Genomic DNA, 24,712 nt, shown 5'->3' with positions numbered 1-24,712 from the left:
TCTACCCTTACATACACTCACACGCACACCTCAAATCATGACAATCCGCTCAACCTTCCAAGAGCCATATATCCATAGACCACGCCTAACGTGACGCTTCTCGAAAATGCGCTCGCGTATACTGCCAGCACCTTCTCCCACTCCAATCACCTCTCCCAACCACAGCCTATCGCATCGCAGACCCCGCGTGTCCGCTGAGCACGCATTAAGTCGTGTGCGAGAGAATCAAAGACGCCATCGCACGCGCCAAAAAGACCATGTTGTCTCTCTCGAACTCAAATTGGCAGAGACGGAGAGACAACTAACAGCAGCTCGAGCGGAGATCGTTGCCTTGAGACAGGAGCGCGACACGGCTAATGCATTCGCATGCTACGATATCTCAGAACACTTCAATCTGCGTGAAGAGCAAGTAGATAGCGGCATGGCGAAAACGCCATCAGTTGGCTCTCCTCTCGAGTCACTTTCTCCCGATGCACATGTTGCTCTTCCTGCTCCAAGCACTGTCGCGTCACCTACGGTGTTTGCTGCATCCCTTCCGATCCTGCTCCCGCCGACACCCTCCTTACCCGGTCCGCCGCCCTGCTGCACCGATAACCTGCCAACCTCTCTCCCCACCCCATCGTCAGACAGCATCGCGCCCCTGGACCCAGAATGTTGCACCTGCAAAACACGTCCTCCGCCTAGTCCATCGGAGAGCACCACGTTGTGTGCGCAGGCGTTTGTGATGATTTCGCAGCAGAACTTCCGCAACTTGGACCCAGACATGATTAGGCTTTGGCTAAGTCAAGGCTATCGGAGGGCGGTCAGTTGGAATACATCAGGGGAACTTGAGATGTTGAGGGGTCGCGCGGACCGTATGAGATAACACAGTAACCGGTATGCGTGCTAAAACACCCCCACGAAGATTTGTTTGTCTTTGAGAGCTCAATGAGCAACACTTGGCTGTCATCACCTTCTTGCCCTTTGGCTTTGAAACAGAGCTCCACAAGCCTCGTGCTTCTCGGATCTGGGGACCCCGCATTTATGCATATGTGGGGCGGGGTACTCTGCTACACACTAGTAAGCTCCACCTGTATCCGCGCAAGACGGAGCATCACTTGAGCGCATCTTTCACAGCCGGCGCAATTTGGCGAGCTGGATGGGGACTTGTTCGCCTTCGGGTCGCAGGAGTCTAAGAACAATCACCCAGCCTCAGTGCCATGTCTGGGGATGTTGTGAGGCGAACCACTGGCCAGCACACACTGAATGCATCGAGAACTACGCGCGTATTGCACTGATTTAGTGCGGGATAGTGCTTGAGCTTGTACGACCTCCGTGGACTATCCGGGCACTAGGACGATGCACTGCGGAAGAAGTGCGGACGGGTTCCGTGTCAGACGGAAGTAGGCTGCCAGCTACATAAAGCCTTCCTCAAGGAGACGTTTCTGCAGACAGTATCCCTGTCAGCTGTTGCTATTATCACACCACAAGCATGTCTCTCCAACGCGTTGACTCTGTAGATCCTGCCGAGGTCTACGACTACATCATCTGCGGGTAAGCCATATCTTGATCGAGACATTTCTTTCTAAGAAGTAAGCACTCAGTGTGAAGTAGACTGACGCCGATGCAGCGGCGGAACGTCTGGCTGTGTGATTGCAGGTCGCCTCGCTGAAGACCTCAATGCCAAGATCCTCGTCCTCGAGGCTGGACCCGATAATGCGGACCTGGAAAATGTGCACATGGCGGGAGGGTGAGTTGACCTGGAATCCCTAAAAACATCAACCTGATCATTGTCGACTTAAAGGTGGAGCAAGAACTTTGATAGCGATACGGATTGGAACATCGTCACCGAGCCTATGGACAGTGTCGACAGCAGACAGGTCAAAGTCAGCCGCGGTCGCTTCCTTGGAGGATCGAGCGGTGTCAACGGAACACTATGCATCCGCGGCACGAAGCAGGATTACGACGATTGGGGAATGGAGGAGTGGACTGGAGACAAGATGTTCGCATACATGGCAAAGGTGTGTGTCTGTCCGCCCCGATGCAGGACCTTTATGTTAAACGCGAGCAGGCGGAGACTATGCACGAGAAAGATTGGCACAAAGCCGACATGTCAGTCCACGGCACCTCGGGCCCTCTTCATATCGAACCGCACGACCTCGCACCCATTTCAGAGCGCATCAAGGAAAGTATGATTGATTTCGGCCTTCCTTACCACCCTGATATGTTCTCGACCGGCGAGACACCTCATGGGTGTGGCGACGTGCCACGCACGGTGCATCAAGGTGTTCGCACCACAGCTGCCGACTTCATCACCAAAGGCTACAAGCGGGAAAACATCACCATCAAGACCGAAGTCGTTGTTGACAGGATCGTCTTCTCCGAGACGGATGGCGAACTCACCGCAACAGGCGTTGCCACCATTTCGACGACAGGTAAAAAGATCGAGTATCAAGCCAAGAAAGAAGTCATCGTTACAGCTGGTGCGTACTGCAGTCCAACGGTCCTGATGCGATCAGGTCTTGGGCCGAAGGAACAGCTCAAGAAACACGGGATAGAGTGCAGAGTCGACCTACCCGGTGTAGGTCAGAATCTGCAGGACCATTGCGTACGTATCAACAGAGTTTCTCGTCTGTGTATGTGCTAACGAGAAGCCTTTCAGCTCGTCTTTGTGTTCTACGAAGTTTCCGAGCCCAACCTCACAAACGACTACCTTGCCTACCACGACAATGCCATTGCATCCACCTACGAACTCTACAAAGAAAAGAAGACTGGGATGCTTAGCACCTTTCCTTTCGGTAGGCCAACACCTACATCCATCTGTCTCTTATTCATCCTAACATGTACGAGGCATTTTCGGCTACGCGCGTCTCGACGACCGCCTGCAAGACTCGGAGTTGTGGCGCAGCGCAGCACGAGAAGAAGGCCGGGACCCGATGGGCCTTACGCCGCAGCAGCCCAACATGGAGTTTTGGAACACGGAGCTGTACGGCGGGCCCAAGCAGTACGTCGACTTCCCCGTCGACCACAAGCACACCTTCGCCATGTGCAACCTTCTCTTCAACCAAAAGTCGCGGGGCTCGGTAACGCTCAAGTCGTCCAACCCAGCGGACAATCCCGTGGTCGACCACAACTATCTCGCGGACCCGCTGGACATGCTGGTCATGACGGAAGCGTGCCGTTTCGCAAACGAGATGGTCATGAACGGCTCCGGCACCAAGAGCGTAGTCAAGGGAAGCTGGCCAGCGCATCTAACGCACCACACCAACACGACGAGGGAAGACTGGATCCCCCACGTCAAACAGCATGCCACGACATGTAAGTCCGTCTATCCTTACCACCACCACCACCACCACCACACTGTCCATTCTCCTTGCTGGCTAACGCAGTGCCCCTCTAGGCTACCACCCCTCGAGCACCTGCGCCATGGGTCCCTCCTCCAACCCCAACGCCGTGCTGGACAGCCGGCTGCGCGTGCGCGGCGTGCGCGGACTGAGAGTCGCCGACGTGAGCAGTATCCCGCGCGTCAACAACGGACATACGCAGATGGTAGCGTATGGCGTGGGCGAAGGTGCGGCGGAGATGATCAAAGAAGACGCGCTTGCAGGCCAGGCGGGTTTCTTGAAGCTGGCCGAGTAGATGGGTACCATGTGTGATGTTGTGGAAGACTTCACTGCTTGTTCGTCGGTGCAGATGTAAGCCAACGGGCGTTTGACGTTCCAGTGCTCTTGGGAGTTGACTGTTTGAGATGGGATGTTGGTAATCTCTTCTCCGCTCGCCTGGGACATGAACTTGATCACAGGCCTTCGGTGCATGCAAGAGATTGGCAGTTTGTTCTTGGAGAAAGCGTACAGTCTACCTTCTTCTCGGCGTAGTCGTGGACAAGGACGTAGCCCCGGGCTCAATACTGACTTGCACGACCTTTTCTCGTCTACGTATCGTTTTCGCATGGGGCGCAACATCACCATGACTACCCTCTGCCTTGTTCGCAGCACCCACCACCTCCCCATCTCTCAGCGCCTCTATGCCCCTCGCGACCAAGGCACCAAGAATAGCCAGTACAAGAACAAGGTCCACAATATGCACAGCCCACCACAAATGCTGCACACCAGCTCCACATGTGCTGAATTCTACGACCCATTCGCCTTTTTCACCGAGCGAGGCGTCAAACCAGGCGCTCAGGAAACCAGCGTAACCGGAGAAGTCGCCCATCATACTGCGCAGGGTGATCTCGCGGAGGTGAGGGGAAGAGGGGATGTGAGTGCAGGTATTGTCCTTGTCAACGTCGTAGGACAGAGCGGGGAAACGGCGTGCTTTCCAGCCAGCCTCTGGTGTGGCTTCGTGAGTAGCGTCAGACGTAGTTTCGTTGTTCGCAGCCAAGGCCTCATCACTGGCGAGGCTGTTTTCTGTGTCGTTTGCCATTCGAGTCGGCCAATAGGCGTCTTTCGGTTCGAGTTGGCCCGGGTCACAGGGGCTTTCTGTACCCAACTGGCGAGTGTAGTGAACAACATCGCAGCCTTCATGGTCGTGTCCGTTGATGATGATACCGCGTCGACCCAGTCCGGCACCCTCTGCATCTTTGTTCGCACTCAGACCGAAGATGCTTTCCAATACAATCTTGCTCCCATGCTCAGACAGCATGTTCTGCTCCCGAATCCCTGTGCCTCCCTCGAAAAAGTCAAAATAGGGACTGTCGACGCAGACGCCAGGTTCTTTGTGCAAGGGGATGTGTGTAAGCAGAATGGTGGCGTGTGTCTTGTCGGTGACGGGGCGCGAAGTGGAGATGACATGGTTCATGAAGGCGTAGGTTTCGGCCTGGAGGGTATCGGTCCAGGCGGGAGTGTCGAGGTTCATAGTGTTGAGGATGACAAGGCGGAGGGCTGGCGGTTGTTCCTCTGGTATTTCGGAAGGGGTGGTGCTGTGGGCTGGTGGTTGCTCGTTCTCCAAAGACTCTGGTGCATCCGAGGGTGGCAGGGTGAGCCACAGGTCCCAATTGACGCTCCCAAAGGCTCGCTCAAAGCGCTCCACCCTGGCGTCGTCAATGTCGCCAGCGTAGCCAATATCGTGGTTGCCTGCAATGTTGATGACACGCCGTGCCCATGCCTTGTCGGCGCCGAGCGTCTCTGTGGTGCCGCCCCACGTCTTCTTGCGGTCATCTTCAGGCTCGTCGTAGTGGTCGCTCTCGACGTAGACGCCCATGGTGGCGTCGGGCACCTTGTGCAGGCCGCGCATGACGGTGCGCCAGTAGCGGGCAGCCCTCGCGTCGAATTCGCCGTCGGTGATCCACTGACTGCCCAGCAAGTCGCCCAGGACGCTGACGTGCGTGGGCTCGGTCCACCACGTGAGGCTGCGCACGATATGCGCCAGGTACCAGTCGTTGCCCCAGAGGTCGACGGCCTTGCGGTGGCCTTCGAGCCATGCGCCCGCGTCCTGCACCGCCCCCTTGGCCGCCGCGAGCACAATGTCCTGCACGCGGGAGAGTTCGAAGTGGGCATTGCGCACGTCGCTGACCACGTGCTCGAGCGATGGGAAAACGGGCGCATTGGGGTCCGGCAGTGACGAGTCGCCTTCGAGCTGCGGGTCACCGAGCGCGAGTAGACGGAAGGGCGCCTGCGCCGCGAGCAGTGGGAGCGACGTGTCGGTGGGCTGAGGGAACGCGCAGCCGTGGAACAAGGGATACCAGTACAGCCATGTGGTCCCGCACAGGGCTACGGGCAGCAGAAGCCAGCTGAGGCCGAACAGGAGGCGCGAGAGCGGCATCTAGGCATCGTCAGGGAGAGAGGAATCGTCAGTCATCAGAGAGAGGGAAGTCGTCAATCACCGAGGGGGAGGTTGCGACAAGGATGCAGTCGAATCTGTGCGGACCCCCGAGAGCTCAGGGGTCTTAGCGCCACCAAGACATGGGTGGGTTGGCTGACAAGGGCGAGATGCAAAATGGCTACATTCTTTCTGGCAACTCTGCAGCAGTTTCACGGCTGTTTTAGTAACTTCTATTATCTTCGTAGAAAGTTCATAGCAACCTTGTAGCAATTTCATAGCCACTTTGTGAGAACTTCTTTTGGTCTTCACAGACAGTTCATGGCCACTTCTTACTCACTTTTATGCAACCTCCTAGCAACTTCTAATTGTCTATATAGACAGTATATAGCACCTTTATAACAATTCCTAATTGTCATCATAAACAGTTTATCGAAACATTTCTACTAAAATTATAGAAACTTCTCAGCAACATCTAATTGTCTGCATAGACAGTTCATAGCATCATTATAGCAACTTCATATCATCTTCATAGCAACATCATAGCAACATCATAGCAACATCATAGCAACATCATAGCAACATCATAGCAACATCGCCTCAACGTACATTGTCTTCATATCAACATCACATCATCATATTGCTTCGTCGTCTACGGCTCGCCAACTCCACCCACACGGCAGCCCAGCCGCGCCCTCTAACCAAGCAAATCACCAAGCGCACCGCCAGGAGGCTTGGAGCCCGACTGCGGCGACTGTGCAGCTGGCGTGCTTGAGCTCGATGCGGGTGCTCCCCACAATCCCTGACTGGTCTTCTGCTTGGCCAAATCGCCCATGGTTACCTTTTGCGTCGGCGTCTGCGCCTTCCTAGTCGTACTACCAGAGAGCAGAGACGCAAACGCATCCCCACCAGCCTTCTTGGGCGCACCCCCACCTCCTATCTTGCCCATGCCGCCCGGCGACATGACGGACCCAGGCGTGGACGCGCTCGACTGCGGCGCGGGCTGGGGCACCGACGTGAAGTAGTTGGGCCCCGAGGCTTGGTACCCCGTGGGCTTGGCTGGCTGCGAGAAGCTCGAGCTCATCGACGACGACTGCGCGGGCGGAGACACGATCCGGCTCGCGGACGGCGCCGGAGATACCGTGGCAAACAAGTCGTTCAGGTTGCTGTTCTGAGCCGCAGACTGGGGCTGCGGTGCGGCAAATTGAGTGCTGGAACTGATCGTCGACGTAGACGCCGGAGCGGCCATGCCAAACCCAGCAGGCTTCGCAGCAGGAGCAGGCGCCGCAGACTGGAAGTCGTCAAAGTCGTCGTCGTCCCCAAAGTCATTGCTCGCGGCGGCGGCGGTGGCGGGCTGTTTTCCTGATGAGCTGGCGACCGGTGCAGGCTCGTCGTCCCATGCGAGCAGATCAGGCACAGGCTCAGGTGCCTTGGGCTTTGGTGGTTCCGACTTTTTGGCTTCTCTTCTCGCAGAGCTCGATGCGGGCTCCTTTCGCCTGGGCGGGCTCGACACGGTTTCCCCCTCATCGTACTCGTCGTATTCGTCGAAGCGCTCGCGACGTTGCTGTGTCTCGTTGAAGCTGGGGTCCTGTCCTCCAAAGCCGCCTCCGTCTCCATACACTCCACCCGTGTGACCGCCGTACTCGGCTTGCTCGCTGCCGAAGCCTCCGTATCGACTGCCACCTCCACTGCCGGAGAAGCCACCGCCCATGCCCATGCCCATGCCGCCCTCGACGCCTCCGAACTTGTTACGGTTCGCGCGTGCCTTCTTCCGTTCGGTCCGTATGCGATCGACGTCACCCAGGAGGTCCGCGAGTTCCTTGGCTCGGTTCCGTACGTTGATGCCCTGGTCCTTGCCGTTCTGATCGATGAAGTGGAACTGCCGGAGCATCTTCAGAAGCGATACGTGGGAGCGTGCGTCGTCGATGACCCTTTCTGATCCATTTTTAATAAGAAACTCGAGCAGTTGGAGGGCCTGGGTCATCAGCGTGGCTCAATGGCGGATAGTGGCCGTTGCAGTGGTTGGAGCACGTACCTTGTAGATCTGCCTCCATTCCTCAGAAGCCTTTTCGGTGAAGCGCTTGTAAATCATGGGCATGATCTCGTTCAACAGTTGGCTGCCACTGTCAGCGAAAAAGTCTGGCCGTCGCAATGCGTCGCGTACTAGTTGAAAGTCCCGTTGGCGATCTCCTGCATCAGAGTCGAGGATGCACCTGGTGACAGTCAGCTATTGCCCTGCGCAGCTCACGATGCCAAACGTACCCCACGGCTCGTTGTTGGTGGCCTCGCGGACCTTGGCCTCCATCTCTGTAAAGTTCATCACCGCTACAATGACACGTTAGCATTGGCCAGCTGGCCAAGCTGGCCGTCTCCTTGGGCGCGTACCATTTTGAGCTTTGCGAAAGCCTGCCTTCAGGTCATAGAGCGTGAGATTGCTCACTTGATCCTTCAGGCTGTTGAAATCCATGGTTGTGGGGGGTCGGCGTTGCGGCGAGGTCCAAGGTGTCTGGGTCGAGGCAGGAAGGGTCCGGTGGCAGCAGTTGGGCGCAACTCGGCTCCGGGCGTCGGGCGTGTGTCTTCGCTGCTTTCGGTATGGGTTTGTGCTGCACTCAGACGAGAGAGGTTTTGTAGCGTGCAGAAGCAGGGTTTCGAGTACAGTGTCAATTGGGCGCTGCAGCTCAGTTGGGTGTTCGACGTCGGTGGAGCGATGGCCGGGGTGGATTCGACGATAGCTTCACGTGATCAGAGGGAGCTTGTCCACGTAGATGAGCTGGACAAGTATCCAGGAAAGAGATCGAGTGTCCAGCTTTCCATGGTGTCTCTCTGCTACGTGACATCTTGCTAGCAGGACTACCCGAGACGGACAGCTACCGTGCCCGCACGACTTGCCTACGTCAAGCGCACAACATGTCAGAGCAATGGAGACGGCGACAGGCCAAATGCGAAAAAAACGCGCTAAGAAACTGGAGATCGCCCATCTCTGAGCTTTTGAACCCGCCAGACTCACCGTCCACACCATCGTCGACTGTACAGTAGCCATCTTCCTCGTGTCAATTGTACCATAGCCGTCTCTTCTGCATCTTGTCTTGCAGAACCCATTGTCTCTTTCGGCCCTGCCCCCAGCCCTAGCCGCCACCACATCTCTTCAAGCCGGGTTATCCGTTGTACAGTAGTTCTTTACGCCTCCCGAACCTCTCACAAGGCAAGTCTGCATGCTGCGTGGCCCAGCGTGGCCCCGCATCCCACGTCCCGGCCGCGGCATGGCAGCGCGTATCGCCAGAGGGTCGCAGATGCACGCAAGAGCTCGCTGGAGCTTCACCGCGCCTAAGGATGCATGCTAACTGCTTACAGCCCCCCACCACCCCGCGCCCCACCATGTCTACTTCTTGCTCTGTTCTCTCGGCCTTCCGCCGCTCCACCACTACTTCTCTCCGTCTCCGTGCGCCCGTCAACAAGCGTTTCTTCACCCCCTCCGCAGCCAACATGGTCATCAAGACTTACTTCGACGTCAACTGGACCGGCCCCGAGGTCACCGTCGACCAGCGCGGCAACGTGACCAACGTCGGCCCTGTCAAGGGTGAGTTGCCCCGCCATGCCATGTTGCCGAGCTCTGCCCAGTTGGGGGAGCTCCTGCATTGCATCGCATGCACGTAGGCGCGAGCAATTGCTGACGTTGCGTCTGACCAGAGCAAACCGGCCGCATCAACTTCGAGCTCTTCGACGATGTCGTCCCCAAGACGGCCGAGAACTTCCGCGCCCTCTGCACCGGCGAGAAGGGCTTCGGCTACCAGAACTCCAAGTTCCACCGCGTGATCCCCCAGTTCATGCTCCAGGGTGGTGACTTCACCCGTGGCAACGTACGTAGCACCACGCGCCTGGCTGCGCACCGCACTCGACTCGTCTCGACTCGTCATGAGACGGCTAGCTAACAATACACAGGGCACTGGTGGAAAGTCCATCTACGGCGAGAAGTTCAGTGACGAGAACTTCAAGCTGACCCACAACAAGCCCTTCCTCCTGTCCATGGCCAACGCCGGCCCCAACACGTAAGATCGTTGCTCCGCCGCGCTCCACCCCAGCTAACAGACCCCCAGCAACGGCTCCCAGTTCTTCATCACCACCGTCGTCACCTCGTGGCTTGACGGCAAGCACGTCGTCTTTGGCGGCGTCCCCGACGGCGATGTCGAGTCGTACAAGGTGGTCAAGGCGATCGAGGCCTGCGGCAGCGGCAGCGGTGCCATCAAGTACAAGGAGGGCCCCCCTACCATTGTTGGTGCTGGTGAGCAGTAGACGAGTCGTGTATAGAGCTGTAATGGGAGAAGGAGAGGCGTTGTCTTTTAGGCGCATTCGGCAGCTTTTGCGAAAGCAGCGATGTCCCCGGGAGTCCAGTCCCTTCATTTCTGTAGCTTTGAGCGTCAATTGGATCTACTGACGCACCTGCATTCCCTTATTTGCTGCTGTACTAGCCTACTTGCCTGATGCGGTGCTCCCGAGCTGCCCCAAAATTTATCGAGGGCGATGAGGGGCACTGGCAATCAACCCCGCAACTAATTAGCTTTCGTCATCACCGACAACGCCCGAGTGACACCCAGGAGCCAAACTTCAACAGGCAAGGCTTCTCTGTGCGCCACCGTTCCCACAAACGCCCATGGACAGACAGCGTTGGTGATGGGCCGTCTTGCTGCGAACCACAGCTTTCAGGGCGCTGGGCGAGAAGTGGACACACCGAGCACGCATGATCACGACAGCGATTGACCTACCTAATCCATCACATTCGAACTTTGCTTGCATCTCTCGTAGCTTGTCACTTGCACCATATCCTGTTCCTCCCGTCTCTGACTCAAAGACTCCACTGCCTCCTACATCGCCTATACTCCCTCCTGCATCGCCTGTACTCCCCCCTACATTACCTGCACTCCACTCACCAACGCCAACAATGGCACCAACACTCCACCCTGCAACACACGGCATCCACGCCGACAACCGCACAAATGTCCTCACCGACATCGCGCCCCCCATCCACACCTCAACCACCTTCCGCTACCCCCGCGATCCATCTCTGCTACAACCTGTTTCCCCAGAAGAAGGCGAAGTCATTGACCTTAGCACACCACTCATCTACTCACGTCTGGCATCAGCAAACACCAACCGCCTCGAGACCATCTTGGCGCCCCTCATTTACCCACGAGCCAAAGAGGAAGAGTTGGAGAGTCTGGCCAACCACGTCGTGTCTTACAGTAGTGGGCTGAGCGCGTTCCATGGGCTGCTAGTAAGCGTGGTGCCCAAGGTCATTGCAATCAGCGGTGGATACCACGGCTGCCACGGCGTCATTGACTTGCACAAACGGATGCACGGCGTCAAAACTGTAGACTTGCACGCCGACGAAGCAGCTTGGGACGCCAGCGGAATCGGAAAGGGGGATCTGGTGCATGTAGAGACGCCTCTGAACCCGACTGGCGAAGCATTCAGTATCCAGAAGTATGCCGATAGAGCACACGCGCGCGGCGCCTTCCTCTCCATCGACGCCACCTTTGGTCCTCCAGGCTTGCAGGATCCGTTCCAGTGGGGTGCCGACTTTGTCATGCACTCCGGTACCAAGTACATCGGCGGGCACAGTGATATGCTGTGCGGCATTCTCGCCACATCCGCTTCGCCCAAGGGCCTCCAGAGAGCCCAGGGGCTGCGCGCAGATCGAATCTTTTTGGGCAGTGTGCTGGGCAGTCTCGAGGGCTGGTTGGGGGTGAGGAGTCTAAGGACCATGGAACTACGCGTTCAGAGGCAGTCTTCAAACGCCGATCGGCTCGTTGCATGGCTCAACGACGCAGTCAATGGAAAAGGAGAGGATAGCGAGGTAGTGAAGAAGGTCGTTAGCCACGTCACACACGCCAGTCTGCAGACCGAAGACTTCAGCTGGTTGAAGAAGCAGATGCCGAACGGTTTCGGCCCGGTATTCAGTATCTACATGCGCTCCGCTCAGCAAGCGCGCTGTCTGCCGAGCCACCTGCAGCTGTTCCACCACGCAACGAGTCTGGGCGGCGTCGAGTCTCTCATCGAGTGGCGGAAGATGTCAGATGCTGGAGTCGATGACAGGTTGTTGCGTGTCAGCATTGGGGTGGAGAACTGGGAGGACTTGAAAAATGACTTTCTGGGTGCTTTCAAAGCGTTGGCAGAGGGTAGCAAGAGCATTGGAGATGCTACCGAGGGTACAAGCGTGCAGGTCGGACAAGAGGGCGCCAAGGTAGAAGGTGCTGGACAGGGGAGCGTGTAGAAGATTGGCAAGATGTATGCCACACCTCAGATGGAGTAAACAATATCGATCCCTACACAGAACTCCACAACGCTCGAAGCCGTCTCTTCTCGCCTTGTGATCGAGATTCATAAGACCAACAAGCGATCACTTGATGGTACTGGTGCTGACTGAGTTTAAGCCACATACCCTAATTTATACAGCGCAACTTCTGTTGTGCGACTCATCTCTTACAGAATGCGTGTTCAAACCCATACGTACATAGGACCATCACACTGAAGCAAACCACTCACACAGACAGACGCGATACGTTCTTCATGACACTTGATTCATAATCGTAGATATGCAAAACCGTTTAGAAATCGGCCGTGGCTGGCTGGTCCCAAAGACCCAAGGGGCACAGAATCCCAAGTCGAGACTGTTCCGTACTCCGACGCAAGAGACCGCTGGGTAAAGAATGCGCAGATGGAGAAGGTGGAAGATGAAAAGAGGACAACGAAAACAGAGGCCTTCAAAACGCCATGCTATGCTTTGCGAAACCGAAGAAAAGAAGAAAAAAGAAAAAGAAAAGAAGAGGTCAACGCGTCGTCGAATCGCTGGACTCGAACTAGGCGAGGCCGAAAACACACTTCATCCTCCTCCACAGCTCGGCGCCCATGGCCTTGCGGGTGTCATCGGTGCGCATCGCAGACTCCTTGTTCTCGGCCGCACGGCGGATGAGGTAGTTCAGGCACTCGGTCATGGTGCCCCAGGCGAGCAGCTTGACGACCTTGGCCTCGGTGTCTGCCTTCATGGTAGGATCCTGCACGAGGCTCTGGCTGATCTCGTCCGCCATGCCCTGCAGCTGCGCGTAGGTCAGACGCGGCAGATTCTCGGGCTTGGTGACGAGCATCTGGCTCGCGCGGATCGCTTTCGCGGCCTGGATGGTGGCTAGGTTGTGCGTTGCGAGCACGATGTTGACGGCGGGGAAGGGGACGGATGACGTCGAGGGCGCGATGGACGAGTTCCATTGCCGCCGCAGGACGGTTGCGGCGCAGGCGTCGTAGCAAGCGTCTGTGCCCTCTTTGGTGTCGAAGCAGGTTCCTGGTGCCTCCGAGTTGAGGTACGCGCCACGAACGAGCTTGACACCGGCGATGTAGTCCTCCTTGGCGGCCTTTTCGAGGTGCTGGGCAATGCGGCTGGGAATGTCGCGGAGGTAGCATTGGTATGTTGTGTAGATGAGCGCGCGGCCGTACTCCTTGGTGTTGTACATCTTTTGCAGGGCAATGGTCCACTTCTCGAGGCCGATGTTGGTGGTTTCCTCTTCAGCGCCGGGGAGCAGGCAGACACCCTTTGCGGCCGCAGCGTCACAGGCTTCGATGATGGCGGACCACATCTCAGGTGTGGCATCCTGCTGGTTCTGGAGGAGGTGAAGTGCGTGACGACCGAGACCAGACCATCTGGGACCAAGTTAGTGCGAGTATGCGGGTCTGTGAATGGTGATTGCTTACTTGAGACCAACAAAATCGCCCTCGCTAGCCATCTCAACACTCTTCAGCATGCCCTTGCGCCAGACTTCAATTTCGGCAGCTGTATCGGCAGCGGTGGGCTCGCTTCCTCCAAGAACCTCCAGCGCGTATTCGATGATGACGCCGTCGTAACCGAGCACTGACCGTGCTGCGGCAAGGTTGGGCTTCACTTCGTAGGTCTTGTCTCCGGCGCAGAACTGAGCGTAGAAAGTGCTCCTCAATAGCGTTCTGATGACAGGGTTACGCTCAACGTTCATGAGATAGTTCTTCGAGTCGAGCATCTTTCGCAGTATAGTGAATGTCAGCCCAAGAAGCTGTGGCGAAGAAGACATGGCAGTGATCAGGTAGGAGCGGGCGACCGAAGAGATGGGAAGGCGAGCGAGGACAGATATTGGTGCGGATCCCTGACGGTAGGTCTTTGTGGACAGCAGCTGTGTGGGGGTTACTGTGTGAGATGGCCCTTGAATGGCAGTTTTGTGGGCGGAGCTCTGATGGACATTGCGAGCCAGGGCTCTGGCTGTGGGTGCGAGTGTGAGTCGCTGAAGGCGCTGAGCCTGCTGGACACGGGAACCCATCTTGATCTTGTCTGTATAGGATTACTTCCGATGTTGGAGTTGTTGTGTGTGATGTGCGGTGGCGGGTGCAGTGAAGTGTGTGGCAAGAGCTGAAGTGAATGCACAGGAATTGGTCTGATCTTCAGATCTTCATCTAAAATCAATTCGATGGTCAAGTGACCAGTAGGGCCGTACCTGACGCCATATATACTCGAGATGACCCTCTGGGTCATGCACATGATGTTGCGTGCGGTGCTCGGCTTGTGTCGGTCAGCCTAAACCTGCCCCGTTCTGCTCCAGACTGACGACGCCGCACAAGCCTTATCGGCCTGCAAGCGGAGCTTTTATGATTGGGCAATGCCTGCAGCCGTTCCTGGAGAAGCGCAGGGCTTCTCACATCAGCATCACTAGCGTGTGAACTCTCCCAGCTTGATTTGCGCCGCCAAAACACGTCCAAAAGTAGCTGCAACACAGATACGTGCCTATAGCTAGATAGCTTGAATCCGCCAATGCCGAATTCACCTTGAGCTGTACGTTTGGGTCTGCTTAGGGATGTATTGAATGGGCGAAATCAACTTGGCATGAGATTCAGGCGCCCTTGTATGCTGGCCTAGTCGCGGTGGTAAGATGCTGCAGAGCACGACACCAATGCAAGGCGCTGAGACCTGAATGAAGACACTGCCGCATCTTTTAGATGGCTAAGCGGATCTCTCACTGTGCAGGTGTAAACAATCAAAGGAAGTGGGGGCTCAGGGCATGAGGGCTGACTTCATTGCTTACCTACTTACATCCAGCATTTACTTACTTGGGTCTGATCCCTTCCTTATTCGGCAAGCGCCCGCAGATGGGGTGCGGGATGAACTGATTGTCAATAGACAACAGGTACTGCAGGCTGTCGACGACATCTCGTGCAGCCACCAACAAACGGAAGGGGCCTGGCTCCTTGTCAGATCACAGTCTCGCATGTTTCATCGCGACGGCTTCCCCACACTTGACATTCGCTTCAGAATGCACAGCATCTCAAACCGCTAGTCTGCTCATGCACGGCCCTTCTTGCGAGCCTTCCGCACTCCATTCTGAGCCGCATGTACCCAGCCGCAATCGCTCTTAAACTAACCCCCCCCCCCCCAAACACTGATTTTGTATGACAGCACAATGTCTCCACTCCATCTCGGCTGATGTTGGGGCTGTCTCGGGCGTGCAGTGTCTGCCGGTATCGGCACCGGTGGTGGTGGAGGTGAGAAGATTTTCCAGCCCAGAGCGAGGCAGACCGAACGGCGTGCGGCATGCGTCGGTGGCTCGGTATCCCCACCCTTGATTCGAGATGGCGCGTGGCTGCATCCCACACCTCACCTCATTTGCCATAACGCTCGCACGAAGAAGGTCATTTCTTTCTTTGAGCCCTGGCCTATTTTCGTTAGCGTGCACCCGGGGTAGGCACGGTGAGACCCAGTACTCAAAGGAAAAACCAACTTCTTCCTATCTCCAACGGCCTATACACTTCACACAACTTGATTGATCTCCATCAGGCAAGGCAGGTGCTTCTCAGAAGGCTTAGCTGCAGCCTACAGGTCAGACAATAGTCCCAAGTCCTCTCAATGTCTTCGGATCTCCTGCCAGATTTGGCAGTCTGACTACATTCCATCCAACTATCCCCTCGTAAAAGGTGAATAGACAGGGGCGCCTCGCCGCGTCTGTAAAGGAAGAAGTAGTCACCCGCATACGGTTGTGTCTGTTCTGAGGCAATAATCGGGTTTTACTCCACTTTCCCGATCTGACTTCTGACACTTGCCTGCATCGTCTGTACTTGCTGCATGTTCAGGCCACGGGTTCCGTGTCGCTTAGACGGGTACCGGTCTGTCTATGCGTGCCCGGGGGTGGGAATGACCGCGTCATCCTGGTCCTGTCTTGCGCGTGGCAGGTCTTGCTTAAATGAAGATGTTGCATTTTTACGCGAACTGGTGTGGGATGAACAACACTATGGGGTAGGTCGATGGGTGATTTTGATTTTGTTGGAGCTGAGATAACTAGACAAGAGGATCGAAGTGAAAGAATTGATCAGGTTCCTTGTCTGATTATTTAAGTGAAGGATCAAGCCTATATACGTTGCTGCCTACGCCCTAGTCTTAAAGTGTGATTGATCTAATCACCTGGTCCGACCCTGGTTGGGTCTGTAGTCCGCTTGATCCGCAGTGAGCTCACATGACCGTTATCCTTCACTGCGACAGATTTTTATGTATCTTGCAAAGCTCATCTTCGCTATCCGCCGAAGCCAACCCGACTTCTCGCATTCCAATGTATATAATGAATTGTCTCTTGTTTCACTGCCGAGCGCCGTCTGCACATGATAAACGCTCCGTCCATTTTACTCGTCGGCTTCACGCTAGGCCGTCAGGAAGAGGAGGGCCCGGTAATGATAAGTCAGGCAGAGGAAGGAACGCTGTACGCGCTGGTGGCTGAAGGTGTTCAAAGCCCATGCCCACCACCCTTAATAGCTCACGTCTTATCGTCGCAATCCATTCTGCCGGCAGTGGCAGACGGGCGCGGGCCATGATCTTGCAGGCGGCAGAGATGACGGGGACAACATAGGCGTCGTTGTAGCGCGACTTGGTGGTGGGGAGGACCTCGGTCGTGCCGCGGAGCTTTATGAAGACGACGCGCTTGTCCGAGTGGAAGATGTCTCTGGCGCACTTGGTCGCCGTGAGAGCAGCGGGGCGGGTGCTGACGCCGGCGGCTACGCCTATGCGGCCGCAAGGGTGAACGTAGTTAACGAGATCAATAATGTCCTGGTTTGATTGGTGCTGCTCCTAGAGCCAGATGGTGAGCATGCCAGCGAGCACCCAGCGCTGGAAGACAGAGACGCTGTTCTGTTGCCCGAACGGATGGCTCTGCGCGTCGCGGCCGAGGACGGGAGGGGGTTGATGTATGTCGCCGAACAGGATGTGGGGGATGGGAGGACCAGGAAGGATCTTAAGCGGGCCGTTGCTCTTGTCGTATTAATAGGCGAAGACCAGTCCAGCCACCACCCCCGTCTCATTGATCTTACCGGCCTCGTCGTACAGGATGGCGAACGGTTGCTGGAGGGTGTGTGCGCGGGTCTGGGAGGTGACGTCGGGGGTCATGCAGATGACGACGGCCATCTCGGCGAGCTCCTTGACGATGGCGTTGGTCGTGACCGTCAGCGAGTCGTGGTGCTCCTCACCCATCTCTCCACCCTTACCGAGGGATTCGAGCAGGGCACGGAAGTCCTGGTACTTGGCGGGGGGAGCCGCGATCTTGTGTGGCTGCCCGGTGGCCTCGTCGGATGAGGTCGATGATGTCCTGGTTCGATCGGTGTCGATTCCCTGGAGCGTCGTACGCCGCTTCATCCTCATCCATCGCATAGTCAGCTAGGTCTTCTGCTGATGGCTCGTCCAATTGCTCCTGAAATCTCCAAGGACAAGCTCGGACCCGACAGCGGTGGCCAGGGAGTGACGGCAGCGCGGTGATCTCGCCGTCATCACCTGCTCGCGTCACATCCGCATCGAACTCTTCTTCGATGGGCGAGATATATAACGGCTTCTCCTCTCTCACCCGGAGCTCCAATAGACCAGCGCCCGGCAGTGACGGCGCCTCAGCAGAATGCTCTACCTCTGGAGCGATGAGTTGCATGATCGCAAACTCCTCTGCAACGCGCTTCTTGCGCAGTCCAGGACGGAAAAACTCCTTTGCTCTCTGCCGCCTACCCAGCCTTGGCAGGGCAGGCACTTGCTCCGCTTTGGTGTTCGCAATGTCTGCAGCTTGTGGTGCGGCAAAGAAGGTCGTGGCTGATGGTGTAGGCGGCAGTGACTTGTCAGTGCCGAGCGTTGCTGCGCCCCCAGTCAATTTCATGATAAAATACCAAGAAGCGGAATAATTACATCTGTGCGGCTCATTGAGCCCTTGACGGTGAAACGCTGCCTCCTGTTCGCGACACTGCTCTTCTGCAGCTATCTGGGCGTCAACACGCTCGGCCTCAGCGGGGCGTTCAGTCCTGACGCGCCTTTCGCGAGCAGCGTCGACAGCGAAGGAAAAGTCAATGAAGGTAGCCATTGTACTGTGCGAGAGTAAGCAGTATTCTCTAGACAGTTGTGGTGTCCATGTACCTGGTATATAGTTTGCAAGATGTTGTAGTATATGTGGTAGTTGGATCGAGGCTGTCAGGTGGGTAGGATGGGGGAATTGTAGGTATAAGACTATATGCGGTGGCCATGGTCGACGAAAATGGAGTGAAAGGGCGTACTAGCTTAAGGTGAGTAACCTTGACTCAACGTCAAATGTGGACAAGCAAAGCCCATTCATCTCGAGATTGCAAACGACTGGAGTTGCAGAGCTTGCGAATACTGCCAAAGGCGTCAGAACCATGCCTTCAGATGGGATATGCCGAAGTACTCAGGGTATCGATCGAACCCAAATTTAGGAATGGAGTAATTTATCATAGCCATGTATGAGACAATAAGGATCTAGGGAACGAGTGTGAAACGCTGTGTTAAGTACGTCCATACGGTTGCTTCGGTCACGAGTATAACCGCTTGCAGCGTCCAAATAACAAAGACAAACTAGCAATCGCAAAGGTGTGCTCTGCAAAGGCTTCCGGTCAAGGGAAGGGACCACGCTCCCTGCAAACAAGGTAAGACCCAGTTTTCGAGAAAGAACATCAGCATATAAAAAGCGTGGCTATTATTTCCTCTTTCACAGTCCAACACGCCTCCATAAAACCGTCTAGCACTTACCAGAAGTCGTCTCACAGCATCAGATATTATGAGTTGAAGGTTGCTAAGAACTGAACGACCCCTGTTCGATTCTGATAGTGGACGTTTGCAGTCTTTTCTTCTGTGTAGGTCTCTATGGCTCCTTGCTACGCAATGAATCCTCTATCGCATTTTGCCATCAGCTGGCGAGGGTGGTGCGGGGGAAATGTGTTTTGTTTTCACAATTTTCGATTGCGCACGGTGTTCTTTGAGTTTGTTTGGTTTTTTTTTCAGCGATGCAAAGCAAAGGTAGACCCGTCTGAATCATGCGATTGGTTGGAATAGGCTCATAGAATTCGTCTTTCTGTCATTAAAAATTGGACTTTGGGCGTCCATCTCCCTGCTTCTAGAATACTGATTCCTCCTTGAATCCCTGTCCAGCAGCGGCCAGATTGCTGCTGATCGGCACCCCAGTCCAGCGTCTCATATCAGAATTGACGGCGGCTATCACCGATCGTACCGAGACTGCCTGTTTTGTCAGGCGAAGTTGGACCACTCGATGGACTTAGCAGCAGCGTTGGTACTACGGTCAGAGCTGCCAATGATCCACCCAGACCCGGTGGTCGGTGGACAGTCAGACTGTCACGCCTGTAACACTTGTCAGTCAGCGCTCCTTGAAAGCTTAGCACGGATGCTTTTACCAATTGGGGTAGTGCATCATGAGGTCAGTACTGGAATTTCCGCGCACCTTATAGCTATCGACCAGTATTTGATGCGCAGCCTCCTTCGAGCGAGCAGCCTCAAGATTGGGCAGCACTAGACCACCGTGGTGCTTGAAGTGGTGGACGAGCAGGACCGCCACGAAAAAGCGATCATCGACATCCTGCTGAACACCTGGATGGCCATCGTCCGGATGTACGATTGCCCAGACTAGCTGATCGAGCATGTTTGGATGTCGGTGGTAGAGAATCTGCTGATCGTTAGAACGCGCAGGACGGTGAATAAAAGAGAGACTTACCAGTCGCTCAGCCCGAGAAGCAGCTACCGGGTCGAGAACAGCGTTTCGTACGCCCCCCAGTACGCAGAGGAGGTTGACTAGGCCATGATCTTCAAAGATCGTAGCGATAGCGGAACTTGGTGTTGTCCGACTGTGTAGTCGTGCGAAGAAGCCGTTGCGAGTTGTTTCATCGACAACGAACAGATCCTACAAATCGTCAGTCAAAACGAACAGACATAGCAGTGGCATTCACTCACGATTGTGAAGACATAGTACGTGGCCTTGGCCATCATTGGTCCAAAGTCTTTGTTGGGGGTGTCTGGGATGTAGGCGCGGTATAACGTTGTAGCAGACTTCTCGATGAAGTCCCCTAATAGCCCAGGAGCATCTTGAGGGCTTCTTCGTGGGTTGTATACCATGTTTGGGCGCCATGGATTTGCGGTCTCCCGCTGCGTAGTAGACATGTTGACGCGAGGTTCGGAAGTTGGGAAAGAAAAGGAGACGTGATTGGAGCTGTCCAGAACGAATGCAATATTTATTACATATAGTCGCAGGGAGAGGACAGAAAAGCAAGTGAAAATGGATCTGGAGGACCAGGCCACAACGCAACATGGGGATGGTGAAAGTGCAGCGTGGACCTGGCAGACGAAACCCTGCTTGCTTCCTGATGGAGTCCCTATGTCTTCTATCCTACAACACCAGAGCGGAGTTGACACCCTCAATCTTTATAGCCTAAGATACGCACAAAGCAAGCCCCTGAAACCGTCACGCGCTCTGTGACAAGCACGCTTGCAGTTTCGCTACGTTTACACTTTGTCTCTTGGTCTTGGGCAAACCGGGTGTATGACGTGAGTGAGCAGCAGCGAAGATTCTGTCATGGTTGTGTTCTAATTACTGGTCTATCCTGAGCAAATCAAGATCGAGATACACACAAGCTAAGGAGATGTGGAAAGGCAGGTGCTTACTTGAGCTCCGTTGCTGTGCCCTTGATAGCTTGTTTTTCTTCTTCGGTCAACGTTATGCCGAACCACTCCTTGAGTACCTTTACTCTATCTTCCTCTATCTTGCACTCCTCTACAATTTTGGTCCTACCGCCGAGATTCTCTTTCACCACCTCATTGACCAACATGCGCTTGCCGTAGATCTCCTGATCACCAGAGCCGTCTTCCATCTCTCTTCTGAGGAATTTGACAAGCAGCTGCGTGATAGTGTGATGACTGTCCGGGCTCGTTCCGGTGAAGTGGTTGATGACGTGGAAGTCGGCCTCCATTGCCTCTGTTTCCGAGAAAGCATAGAACGAATTCCATGGCTTGTCTTTCCCATTGCGGTACTCGTATATCCACAGTTTGCTCGCTTCTGTGCGATGTAACTGGGTGGGAATCCAATCATGGATGAGGCGCACCTCCTGGCCACCAAGGTTGACCTGCGGCTGACCGTGAACCAGCGGCATGGGCTTTGTTGGACCATCGCCACCAAAGCCAACATCCATGGTCCACACCTGGCCGTCAGAGAGCGTGATGATGTTCACAAGGTGGATCCAGCCAGGAAATTCGCCTTGCGGAATGGAGTCAACTCGTGGCCTGGTTCGGGCGGGCCCAAGGTAAACGGGAAACTGCAAGAAGCGAAGGATGTGGTTAAGAAGGACATGGTTGCCCATGCAGTAACTGCCGCGACCTCGAGCTTGTGCGACCACCTTGTCAAAGTTGCCGAGAGGGGTGATGTCGACTTTGTGAGCGGGGTTGTAGTGAAGCCAGAGGTTATCGTACGGGACAGCTGCAATCATGTAGACGTGGAGCTGTGTGAGGAAGTGAATGTCTTTGGCAGGGTCTTCCAGTGGACGGTGCTGTCGCAGGCCAGCTGGGAAGCCGATGTAGTCGTAGAAGGCATCGACGTGGGTCTGGTTGAAGACGGATGGGATGCCCATTGTGGCGGTAACGCAGGCGCTGTCTGGGATGGGAGAGTTGAGTGGCTGCAGGTCAGCTTAAGGATCATCTTTCCTATCACTGAAATGACGAGTCGGCGAGTGAGTCAAGCGCATCAACATTTTCAATCACGTTATCGTCGGCGAATAGGCGGAGCGCGTGGTGTTGCAGGCTGTTTTCCTGCCAATGCGTGGTTATGGTAGAGACAGGGAGACAAGAACATCAGAGACAGGCCACTTCAGCGCTTCAAGTACCCAAGACCAGAGTGGCAGCAAGTTTGTGCAGACAAAGCACACTGGACGACGTGGTGTTGCGCTTCTCCAAGTTCGACGGGCGTGGGGCGGAGGCGGCGCTAACGTCCGCTTCGGGCAAGGCGCTTCGCTTGCCGCCAAGGCCACGCTCGAGATGTCGAAAAGTCGGTTGGTCGAAATCCAGCCCACGACAATCAGCGACGACGCACCCGAACTCTCGCCCTCCAACTAACCACCACACACAGTCACAATGGCATCCAAGCGCGGGTACGTTTGCGCGGACAGCGCCAGCAGCAGACATGGCAGACACAGGCTAACGGTCGCAGTCGTGGTTCCTCCGGTAACAAGCTGAGGATGACCCTCGGTCTTCCTGTGTACGTCCAACCCGCCCGCAATCGCTATCACAGTCCCTCGCGAAGAACGAACACCGCTTGCAGTAAATACACATGGAATGCAGGCTAATGGGAACACAGCGGCGCCGTCATGAACTGCTGCGACAACTCGGGCGCCCGCAACCTGTACATCATCTCCGTCAAGGGCATTGGTGCGCGTCTCAACCGCCTGCCCGCTGGTGGTGCCGGCGACATGGTCATGGCCACCGTCAAGAAGGGAAAGCCTGAGCTCAGGAAGAAGGTCATGCCCGCTGTCATTGTCCGCCAGAGCAAGCCCTGGAGGCGAGGTGATGGTGTCTTCCTCTACTTCGAGGACAACGCCGGTGTCATCGTTAACCCCAAGGGTGAGATGAAGGGCTCCGCCATCACCGGCCCCGTTGCCAAGGAGGCTGCTGAGCTGTGGCCGGTATGTTGTGCCAGTCAGAAACGGACGAGACTGTGGCTAACGGAATCCAGCGTATCGCGTCCAACTCCGGTGTCGTCATGTAAAGTGTTTTTTTCTGCTCTCCAACATTTACGGGTCTACGGGAACGGCGAAAATGCATTTACGGGTGGAAGGATTGGAAGTAGACATTGCAACAGCCAGCAATGGACGGCCTTCACAATACCAGTCAAATGAAGAATACGATGAACACACCACCACCACCACCCGCCCCGCGCTCCACGTGAACCGACCGACAGTGACAGCCCGAATGCGACAGCAAAAGTGACGAGCAGGGAGGGCATGCGTTGAGACAGTAATATATATATAGACTCGAGCATGCTGACATTGACTTGGTAGGTTGCCCGGCCCCCTAGCACGAAGTACGATCGCACGACAGCAACGCTACATCCTCTTCGACAACAACATCCTGCGCCCACCTCGCCACCACCATCGACTCGCTCTCGCGCTTGCGCCCGCCCGTAAACTGCAGCTTTTCGTTTCCAACAACCCCGGTTGTAACCTTCCCGGTACTCGGCGCACCAATACCCGTCACAACACCGTTCCCACCCTGGACAACGTTGGAGTAACTTGTCAGCATGGTCTGCACCCCCGATACGAAGCCCTGGCCATCAAAGGCGCAGTGCCCGCCTTGTGGTGTGTTGTCCACCGTCTGCAGGGCATTTATTTGTGCCGGCGTCATGCCCTGATCAGTTGCAAGCTGCTCATAAGCACTAACAGCCTGAGGAATGCTGCCTTGCAGAAGTTGGAGCTCAGACTGCGTCGATTGGAAATGCACCCTGGTCGAGGCCACAGCAGCAGCATTTTGGACTGCGACCTGCGGCGGCATGCCTCCACAGTTCAGTTCTACAGCACTGGGAGCGTAGTTCTGCATTTGTGCTGGGATAAAGAAACCAGACATGAGCAAGCTGCCACCACTGACACCAGTGAACACCATGGCAGACATGTTGACAGCGACGCGCTGGGGCATCTCGTTCTGGATCCAGTCGTTGACCGCCTGGGCGTGTGCAACACCTAACTCCATGTCAGCTAAAGTAATCCTTGTATGACTTGACATATCTTACCGTTTGTTCGTTGCAAACCCGAGCCACCGCCCCAGAAGAGGTTTGGATCGGGAGCCAACAATGCGACACCCATAGTATTGGCCTGCACATTCTGATTCGGCATGTCGAAGAAGCTCTGCCCCCCATCACCGTGGAGTAGCACATTTGCGCCCATGGTCCCGTTGCCGCTCGTCGCCGCCGCACCAGGTACGCCAGACGCCGGCAGAAATTGGTCTGCAGGAGCAGCGATCTTGAAGCGTATGGGTAGCCCGTTGACCATAACCATGTCATCCAAAATCATGCTTCCGTCCTGCGCTTGTGTGATACCCATCGGCATCTGCGCAGCTTTTTGCTGGGCAGTCTGTTTTTGTCCACCACCGCCACCACCTCTATTTCTTTGAGGGGAGGGCGCTGCTGAGGCCAGAGCCAGGAGAGAGAGAGCGGCGAGTTTATACATTGTGCTGTTGGATGTGGTGATGTGTAGTTTGAATTACAATAGCGGACCGGCCGAAGATTAGATAATTAGACAAAGGAGTTGGGGCAGCTGCACAGCAGTATACGAGCAACCAAAACTGGTGGGAACATGAGAGCATATACACTGATATCTTGGCGAGTGAGTACGGTGTCAAGAGGCGATTGCATAAATCAAACACGTGCCTGTAGCCAAGTTCTTACCTTGTGGATGATTGGGGCTTCGCTATGCTAATCTGAGCTTGACAGCCGATGTGCTTGACTCCCTGTTGGCTATATGCTCGCTGCTTGCGTTTGATGTTCGAACTTATGGTGCATGTGTGGTTTGGGGGGGTTTAAGGTGTGTTTCGGGGCAACGCTTGGCGAGGTCGAAGCAGTTGAGGGTATTTTGACGTGAACCGGGAATGCTAGGCTCCTCTTCCGTTTGCTGCATGTTCGAA

At 55.5% G+C, this 24,712-nt stretch overlaps 12 protein-coding genes across 13 annotated transcripts, besides 3 other annotated features; 5 read left to right on the top strand and 7 right to left on the bottom strand.

Annotated features, from left to right (window-relative positions):
- Positions 1-106: 106 nt before the first annotated feature.
- On the top strand, positions 107-865 carry EKO05_0002541 (uncharacterized protein; the record flags this gene model as incomplete). Its single annotated transcript, XM_059635932.1, has 1 exon — positions 107-865. One exon carries the CDS (start codon positions 107-109, stop codon positions 863-865), a length of 759 nt encoding a protein of 252 aa, XP_059491915.1.
- Positions 866-1,471: 606 nt separating this feature from the next.
- EKO05_0002540 (uncharacterized protein) lies at positions 1,472-3,618 on the top strand (the record flags this gene model as incomplete). 2 transcript variants are annotated; one of them, XM_038937939.1, is made up of 7 exons in its annotated part: positions 1,472-1,533; positions 1,610-1,729; positions 1,784-2,000; positions 2,051-2,587; positions 2,642-2,777; positions 2,830-3,297; positions 3,380-3,618. In XM_038937939.1, the coding sequence occupies 7 exons, from the start codon at positions 1,472-1,474 to the stop codon at positions 3,616-3,618; spliced, it is 1,779 nt and encodes a 592-aa protein (XP_038801139.1). The 2 variants fall into 2 exon arrangements, with proteins under 2 accessions (XP_038801139.1, XP_059491914.1); XM_059635931.1 differs by having other exon boundaries at positions 2,642-3,618.
- Positions 3,316-3,338: a tandem repeat.
- A 216-nt stretch (positions 3,619-3,834) lies between the features above and the next one.
- On the bottom strand, positions 3,835-5,739 carry EKO05_0002539 (uncharacterized protein; the record flags this gene model as incomplete). Its single annotated transcript, XM_038945075.1, has 1 exon — positions 3,835-5,739. One exon carries the CDS (start codon positions 5,737-5,739, stop codon positions 3,835-3,837), a length of 1,905 nt encoding a protein of 634 aa, XP_038801138.1.
- Positions 5,740-6,433: 694 nt separating this feature from the next.
- EKO05_0002538 (Epsin-3, clathrin recruitment and traffic between the Golgi and endosome) lies at positions 6,434-8,203 on the bottom strand (the record flags this gene model as incomplete). Its single annotated transcript, XM_038937980.1, has 5 exons — positions 6,434-7,711; positions 7,772-7,853; positions 7,901-7,949; positions 7,999-8,061; positions 8,122-8,203. The coding sequence occupies 5 exons, from the start codon at positions 8,201-8,203 to the stop codon at positions 6,434-6,436; spliced, it is 1,554 nt and encodes a 517-aa protein (XP_038801137.1).
- Positions 7,071-7,089: a tandem repeat.
- A 908-nt stretch (positions 8,204-9,111) lies between the features above and the next one.
- On the top strand, positions 9,112-10,026 carry EKO05_0002537 (Peptidylprolyl isomerase; the record flags this gene model as incomplete). The annotated part of the gene is made up of 4 exons (XM_038937751.1): positions 9,112-9,313; positions 9,424-9,593; positions 9,676-9,782; positions 9,831-10,026. The coding sequence occupies 4 exons, from the start codon at positions 9,112-9,114 to the stop codon at positions 10,024-10,026; spliced, it is 675 nt and encodes a 224-aa protein (XP_038801136.1).
- Positions 10,027-10,672: 646 nt separating this feature from the next.
- Positions 10,673-12,004, top strand: EKO05_0002536 (Cystathionine gamma-synthase; the record flags this gene model as incomplete). Its single annotated transcript, XM_038945074.1, has 1 exon — positions 10,673-12,004. The coding sequence occupies one exon, from the start codon at positions 10,673-10,675 to the stop codon at positions 12,002-12,004; it is 1,332 nt and encodes a 443-aa protein (XP_038801135.1).
- Positions 12,005-12,525: 521 nt separating this feature from the next.
- Positions 12,526-12,559: a tandem repeat.
- A 31-nt stretch (positions 12,560-12,590) lies between these two features.
- EKO05_0002535 (proline dehydrogenase) lies at positions 12,591-14,066 on the bottom strand (the record flags this gene model as incomplete). Its single annotated transcript, XM_038938073.1, has 2 exons — positions 12,591-13,422; positions 13,474-14,066. The coding sequence occupies 2 exons, from the start codon at positions 14,064-14,066 to the stop codon at positions 12,591-12,593; spliced, it is 1,425 nt and encodes a 474-aa protein (XP_038801134.1).
- Positions 14,067-17,261: 3,195 nt separating this feature from the next.
- Positions 17,262-18,116, bottom strand: EKO05_0002534 (uncharacterized protein; the record flags this gene model as incomplete). The annotated part of the gene is made up of 1 exon (XM_059635930.1): positions 17,262-18,116. One exon carries the CDS (start codon positions 18,114-18,116, stop codon positions 17,262-17,264), a length of 855 nt encoding a protein of 284 aa, XP_059491913.1.
- Positions 18,117-19,242: 1,126 nt separating this feature from the next.
- Positions 19,243-20,215, bottom strand: EKO05_0002533 (uncharacterized protein; the record flags this gene model as incomplete). The annotated part of the gene is made up of 4 exons (XM_038938053.1): positions 19,243-19,402; positions 19,456-19,724; positions 19,773-19,958; positions 20,009-20,215. The coding sequence occupies 4 exons, from the start codon at positions 20,213-20,215 to the stop codon at positions 19,243-19,245; spliced, it is 822 nt and encodes a 273-aa protein (XP_038801132.1).
- A 497-nt stretch (positions 20,216-20,712) lies between these two features.
- On the bottom strand, positions 20,713-21,675 carry EKO05_0002532 (uncharacterized protein; the record flags this gene model as incomplete). The annotated part of the gene is made up of 1 exon (XM_038945073.1): positions 20,713-21,675. One exon carries the CDS (start codon positions 21,673-21,675, stop codon positions 20,713-20,715), a length of 963 nt encoding a protein of 320 aa, XP_038801131.1.
- Positions 21,676-22,174: 499 nt separating this feature from the next.
- EKO05_0002531 (60S ribosomal protein L23A) lies at positions 22,175-22,805 on the top strand (the record flags this gene model as incomplete). The annotated part of the gene is made up of 4 exons (XM_059635929.1): positions 22,175-22,191; positions 22,251-22,298; positions 22,398-22,722; positions 22,773-22,805. 4 exons carry the CDS (start codon positions 22,175-22,177, stop codon positions 22,803-22,805), a joined length of 423 nt encoding a protein of 140 aa, XP_059491912.1.
- A 305-nt stretch (positions 22,806-23,110) lies between these two features.
- Positions 23,111-24,258, bottom strand: EKO05_0002530 (uncharacterized protein; the record flags this gene model as incomplete). Its single annotated transcript, XM_038937741.1, has 2 exons — positions 23,111-23,772; positions 23,823-24,258. 2 exons carry the CDS (start codon positions 24,256-24,258, stop codon positions 23,111-23,113), a joined length of 1,098 nt encoding a protein of 365 aa, XP_038801129.1.
- Positions 24,259-24,712: the final 454 nt, after the last annotated feature.

This window comes from Ascochyta rabiei, chromosome 4, assembly GCF_004011695.2.
Source record: "Ascochyta rabiei chromosome 4, complete sequence".
NCBI lineage: Eukaryota > Fungi > Ascomycota > Dothideomycetes > Pleosporales > Didymellaceae > Ascochyta > Ascochyta rabiei.
Note: the sequence above shows the minus strand (reverse complement) of the source record. Positions and strands in the feature narration are given on the sequence as shown.